Source organism: Macrobrachium nipponense, chromosome 26 (genome assembly GCF_015104395.2).
Source record: "Macrobrachium nipponense isolate FS-2020 chromosome 26, ASM1510439v2, whole genome shotgun sequence".
Lineage (NCBI taxonomy): Eukaryota > Metazoa > Arthropoda > Malacostraca > Decapoda > Palaemonidae > Macrobrachium > Macrobrachium nipponense.
Genome location: NC_087215.1, coordinates 27,746,402 through 27,753,205, shown reverse-complemented (window position 1 = coordinate 27,753,205; position 6,804 = coordinate 27,746,402). Strand labels below are relative to the sequence as shown.

The following is a 6,804-nucleotide window of genomic DNA, read 5'->3' as shown; positions in this document are numbered from 1 at the left end:
TCTATAACTGTCCCCCAAAATATTTTTCACCATTTTTCAACTCTAAATTTTGATTAAATAAACCACTTACGCCAACTGTGAGAGTAGTTTTTTTTTTTTTTTATACGATGGTTAGGTTACAAATATTGGGAAAAATTCCAAAGTATTACATTTCTTGGTACAATTTATTAGAAAAAACCTTTAGGATACCAAGTTAATGGTCAATACTGTTCAATTATGAATAGTATTCTAAGGCTGTCTGTAATTTTTGTCAGCATTCACCAGTGATTTCCTTTATCAATTATACATAACTGAACCTTGACAACGAAACTGGATCTTGCAAAGTTGTGGTTTGGATTTAATGTTAAGCAGCAGGACTTTGCCTTGGTTAGGTAAACAAATACATTGTCTAATACTTTTAATTTTTATACAGTACAACTGCAACTTTTGCTTTTTTAATTCGTGTAATAAAATACAAGTACAGTACTCTAAAATTATATTAACCTGGGGCAAATTCCCAAAGACAGAGTAAATGATCATAAAATGAAGCAGAGGCAACAATGTGGCTATTGTTAATCTTACCGTGCCACCAATCTGATCCATAAGCTATGCTGTTGTGTTCCATAAATGAAGCAACAATACTGGCATCCTCACTGTTTTCAATCACATGAAAGCCATTATACATGCATGCAGCAAGTAAGAGGTTTTCACCATGTGGTTCCCATTTCAACCTCCATACCCCACCATCTGTTGACACTGTAGTTTGTGGGGAGGACATTTTCCTTGTGTCCCATATGTTAATATTTTCATCATAACTGCCACTTGCCAGGAGATATTCTGAAAAAGGACTGCAATGTATACTTGTCACTCCAGCATTATGAACTCTACTTGTTAGCAAGGCAGTAGCTGGGTCACAACGTACATCATACTTTCTAAACTTACAATCATCACCCCCAGTGTACACAATGTTTGGATTCCAATAATCAAATGCTGTAATCCATGCCTCAAAATCATGTGCATGAAATCTTTGAACTAAAGTCAATTCATCACCTTTAAGCTGCAATATATTAATTTTTCCCTTAGAATCACTAACTGTTATAAATGGATCATCACTTGAATCTTTTCCAGAGGACCAATCTAACGACAAGGCAAGCGTGTTCTCATCTTCAATTTCATGCTGGCACCAAAAAACTAACTGAAGAAATTCTTGGTTGGATGGTCTGAGCCTAAACAACTTCAGAAGTCCAGCAGCATTTGCAACAGCTAGAACAGGGTCACCCCTCAACCTGTGCTGACACCACTTCATGTCCAGTATTGCTTCTGTTTCAATCTGTTGGACAAGAATAAGTTTTTTCTCTTCTGTGCATAGCTGCTTCAAGTACAAGCGACCAAGTCGCTCCTTTGGTATGTCAATTTCCCCCTGAGAAAGTGAATTGCTGGTTTCTTCATTCTGTTTATCTGCAAGTTGGTATGTTCCCACAGCTAAATAATTGTGATACTTCTCAATAGGGCAAAACTCTGAAGAATCAGCACTATACTCAGTGTCCCATGAAAACAATTTGTTTACCTCATAAACCATTTTATCCTGCAAGAAAGATAAACATAAGGTGCTAATACTGTTTAAAATACATTACAGTATTTCTAAAACTTACCATAATTCATAGCAAAATTCACAAGATTAGGATGTATTCCCGTTAAAATATGCCTTTGATCTTCTATGTAGGCTTCAACTTTTTATCAATTTTACTTATTCATAGCCAGTTACTTGAACACACTTGATTAAGAAAGTAAGATTTTTGGTAGCAAGCAAAAGTTTCTACATAATTCTCCAAGAATCAAAAATTACAAAACACATGTTAACACTATGCTATGCTATGTGGAACCATTGTATAGTATAGGGTAATCAACCGAGGGGCAACATGGCGGCCACCTTCCCGAAAAAGTACTTTAATTCGCTGCAATGATTATCAGTCAAGAGTTGTGGCCCATCCAGGCAGCACACACAGACCTCAACACTCCTCTCAAAGCAAGTGTTTTCTCCTAATTACAAAATAATGGCACAATTCAAGCACTTTTTGGGGAAGTGGCTGCATTTCATGAAAGGTGGCCGCTAAGTCGCTGCTTGGTCATTTATCCTATGGCTAGATCTTTAAAAACTTATTATATGGTAAAATTTTAAGTAAGCCTAGTTGTGAGTCTCACGACCATACTGTTTCTCCTAACATACCACTGGACAACCCTGACCATGCATTAAGAACCCAAGACAAATACCAAACCACAGTATAGGCTAGGCTACTACCTATGGTAAAACTGAAGGCTACTACCTACAGTGATTTAGTTTCCACCTGTCTTCAACCGGGATATTTACTAAATTTTCCATATGTTTTTGTTTCCGTTTATGTATTTTTCATCTTCATGATATTTACTTACTGTCATTTGTTTGTTTTTACATTAATCCCAAAGGGGCTGGTATTAAACATGCCACCCATAGGCTATTGCACATACCTAGGTAGTAGGGTAAACAACCGACTGGACTAGTGGATCCAGTTTCCACCGTGTGTGAAGCCACCCTCCAAAAAAGTGTGACACCGGAGATGGGCATCAATCACGAGTTGTTGTTGGTGAGAGCAGGAGCTCGAGACCTCTACTCTCCTTTCGCAGTAAGTATTTTCTCCAAAGTTAGAAAGTAAGGTCATATTTTAAGATTAAACAGAGGTTAATGAAAGTCTGACTCTCCGCAGTGCACACATACCTCCATGACGCTTTCAAAATTTTTACTTTCAACTCCGAATATTTAGAAGATTGACGCCATCTTGATGTTTGCGGAATCGCTTGTGTCAATAAACTTCCCATTCCATGTGCTAAATCCGCACATCACTTGTACCCATAGATGCTGGGGCACTTTCTTGACAAAAACCGTAAACAATGACTTCCACTCACCACTTATCCAAGGAAACTACGATTTTTTGGTGGAAGAAGAAGATAATTATTTAAATAAATTGTTAAACAGCAGTATAAGGTCATGAATTGCATAATTTTTTTACATATTCATGATTATTAATTTGAATATATTCGTTGTTGAAAAAGTATCAAGATTCCTGACTCAAATATCAATAGTTTTAGTGTGAACGGTACCTATGGCGTTCTTCGTGCTTTCTATTGTTCACCCTCCAAACTGGGTATAAGACTTACACAAAACCAGGGAAATAAGTGAAATTAGCATATCTATTTGTAGTATATATACACATTAGAGCAATTTTATCATTACTGCATTACTATGACAACTAGAATTCATGGAAACAGTTTGTAAATGCATCGGCGTATGTGTGAAGCTTCACTAAATTGGCAACGATGAGTTATTTTGCCGTCTGCTTGTATCTACTTTAGAAATATCTGCAATTTTTTGGGGTTAATTTGGTTGCAAAAAAGGGATAATAGACATGAATTAAATAAACATTTTGAAGTAACAAAGTAAAGTTATACTTAAATATATAATGAGTAAAGTAAATAATTAAGGGAATAAAGCTTTGCACCTCATAAACCGTGTACTCGTGTGTTGCCTGCAACTGTGTTTGTGGAGTGAGCGCTTAGGAACCAGGAACTGCAACGTAGTTCAAGTGCAATTTGGAGTGAATTAAGACCAAAACATGTATAATTACAATCAAATAAGCACTGTGGAGTTTCAGTTGTGATGGCAGTAAGGATAAAACCACCAATTACAAGGTAAAAATGAATTTCAGTTCAAACCATGACGCCGGGAATAAGAAGTTTCATACTTTTACTAATATAGGCAACAAAATGTAGTTTTATTGTGCTGGTAACAACTGCAATCTTGAGTAAGATCAATAAACTTTACATATATATGCTAACATTGTTCAAATGAGTGCTGGGAAAGATGGTGGCTCCGCTGTGCTTACGAACGGCGCCTCACGTGGGTGCCGCCATATTGAATTTCAAAACTGCCCTGAAAACATATTTTACGAAGACCTCACATTTTAGTTCACATGGCGCTTTCATAATCACATTATGTTAACGAAACTTCAATCGTTTGAAATAATATACTTAAAGATGTAAATGTATTCTTGTTTCACCAATTAAATATCGAGTGAATAAGGCTGATCCACGCGATGACGATGGCTCCACTGCGGTGTTTCCCCCTAGCAGCTTAAAACGCGGTGGTAGTGTTCAACTACTGTTTATGGTATTTCTACAGAAGCAATCCGCGGTGGCCTAGACTATGGCAATTAACGTTTTCCTATGTTATTTTATTTACTGAACAAGAATTTTAAGTAATATTTATTCAGATGACCATAATTAACCCCCAGGGCCCAGTACTAAACATGGAGAAATACATTGGATGCCCCCATCCCTAGTGGATGTCATATCCGTGGTTACGTTCCTTGCAGTTCGTAGGGAACTATATATTCTTTAGAATTACCCTGCAAGAAATGTAACCGCAAATACGACATCCACTAGGGATTGGGGCCTCCAATGTATTTTACCGTGTTTAGTACTGGCACCTGGGGGTTAATTACAGTCGTCCGAATAAATATTACTTTAAATTCTAGTTCAGTAGGTAAAACTGCATAGAAAAACCGCAACTGCCATAGTCTGGGCCGCCGCGGATAGGTACCCTAGATCTACCCTGTTGATGCCTGTGTCTAGCCTATAGCTCAACACTGGCCTGAAAGTAATGATTAACTAAAATACGTCATACTAGGTATTGGTTCAGCTAGCTAACAAACCCAATCATCCAGTAGCTACTAGGTATAGGGTACTACTAGGTACCTACTAGGCTATACGTAGGTATGGTACTATAGCTACAACTACGCTCTTCATAACTTATTTCAAGATGTTATGGTTGAATAAATACTACGTAACCGTGATCTTACCAAACGTAGAATATTAAGCCTATTTCCCTTCGACTATGTCCAAACTACTACTATAGTATGGCACCCAGGTTGTTTATACGGGATAACTTAGACACTCGGGCAGCATGGCACGTTTGTTTACATTGCGTTCTTCTTCTGTCGTGTCATTTGACTCATTTCATAATTATAATGTAGGTAGTCTGCATCCTGCTGCCTGGATGGTTCTCTACAAAACAAATTTTCACCGGCAATAAAGAACGTATTAAAAAAAATCAAATTTTGCGAGCTGGGAGTACTGAGTATTGTTTACCATGCCCATTGTTTAATTATAATCTTTTATAAGTATCTTTCTGAAGTTGCAAGCCGTTCTATAAAGAATGTTGGTTTATCTGGTTACCTTTAATTATAAGCAGTGCAAATAGTAACTATCACATATACTTTACTTCAGGTTATCAGGACCTTGTCTCAACAATTAGTGCTTCCTGGTAGCTTATACTAGCGTTTAATGGGGTTAAGTAAATAAAAGACTCATTGAACAATTAGAAAAAAAAAACTTTTAGTTCTTTATACTTCAACTCTTGATTCTGTGTCAAGGTTATCCCTCTTGCAATAAATATCGTCACGGGTAATTTATCAGATATGCAGTAGTCTCCTGCCCTCCAAGGTGAATGCTACTTGTAATTGTAAATAAATTATAAAACAGAAAAACAAAGCAGACACACACACACACACACACACACACACACACACACACATATATATATGTATATATATATATATATATATATATATATATACTATATATATATATATAGATATATATTTGATGCATCTTGTCATTAGTTTGAATTTTTGCATCAGCAGGGTTCCCGAATTCAATTCTTAATTAAGCAAGTCCGATAGCCTGAAGAACACTTCACTAAATACACATGGATCACAAAACTGCGATTCAAGAATGTCTATGACAGAGAGATCATTGTCTTTTCAAAAGTAAAGAAACCTACCATCCCTAAAGGAGTATGGACGATACGGTGAAAGAAGTAAAATTGGAATACGTAACAAGGTCACTTTTAAACGTTTTCCGTAACAAAATGTTTTAAATTAGAGAAACTTACCAGTTCTTTGCGTAAATAATTATTGGAAGTAGATATGTAAGATGTTTATCCTCAAAGTTCATAATCTATTAGTACTAATTAATTGCACAATTAAACGTTCCAGGCGGCGATGACTCAAACAAATTTCTTGGTTTAGGTAAACAAAAGACGCCGAGTTAATTGACCGCGGGAAACAAACTTCAGTTCCAGCTGATATGTTATTGTGACTGATCATGTTTTATTGTAAGTGGTATCTATCATATTTAGTTCTTTACATTATTAGTGTGATAGCTGCAGGGATTTTTATTTAGGTAAATTTTCGCATTAGTAAGCTACCAAAGTAGTAGTAGGTATCTCGGTTACAGTAACTTTGCTCTACAATCTACATTTTAGTATGATTTTCCTATTAAGCATAATAAGGAGAATTAAAAGCACTTTAAAAACTCCAATATCGATGAATGGCATTAGAATAAAATAATACAATTTACTAGTCCTAGGGCTGTTTGATGTAGGTAAGTTGCTTTGTCAACCGAGCATAAGATTACATGGCCTTTAGGCCGGCCTCCTTTGCTGATATCTTAATGCAATTAGGGATAGCCTTGCCTATCAAGATACGCCGTGCAAAACTAGGCAATGCTAGTAATCATCACCCTAGGTCAGTGCATGGTGTCCAGTGTAGGCACAGTCCCCTTCGTTAATTAAGACTTGTCGCCCTACATTAGGTTAGGTTGATGAAGTTCCATTCTTTAGCAGCAGAAGCCCTTAGGAAAATTCTTATTACACAAAAAATCTGAAACAAACATGTTCTTGCAAATATCCTAACTTGTACAATTGTACTGTACTGTTTCCAACAGTTAAAT

At 36.4% G+C, this 6,804-nt stretch overlaps 1 protein-coding gene across 1 annotated transcript; it reads right to left on the bottom strand.

Moving 5' to 3' along the window:
- Positions 1 to 384: 384 nt before the first annotated feature.
- Positions 385 to 5,028, bottom strand: LOC135200096 (diphthine methyltransferase-like). The gene is made up of 2 exons (XM_064228417.1): positions 4,872 to 5,028; positions 385 to 1,564 (listed from the first exon to the last, which is right to left on the bottom strand). Exon 2 carries the CDS (start codon positions 1,556 to 1,558, stop codon positions 479 to 481), a length of 1,080 nt encoding a protein of 359 aa, XP_064084487.1. The 5' UTR covers positions 1,559 to 1,564; positions 4,872 to 5,028; the 3' UTR covers positions 385 to 478.
- Between the last annotated feature and the right edge of the window lie 1,776 nt (positions 5,029 to 6,804).

What these genes read in the sequence shown, in the direction of transcription:
- LOC135200096 (XM_064228417.1), bottom strand. Translation starts at nt 1,558, where the DNA reads ATGGTTTATGAGGTAAACAAATTGTTTTCATGGGACACTGAGTATAGT.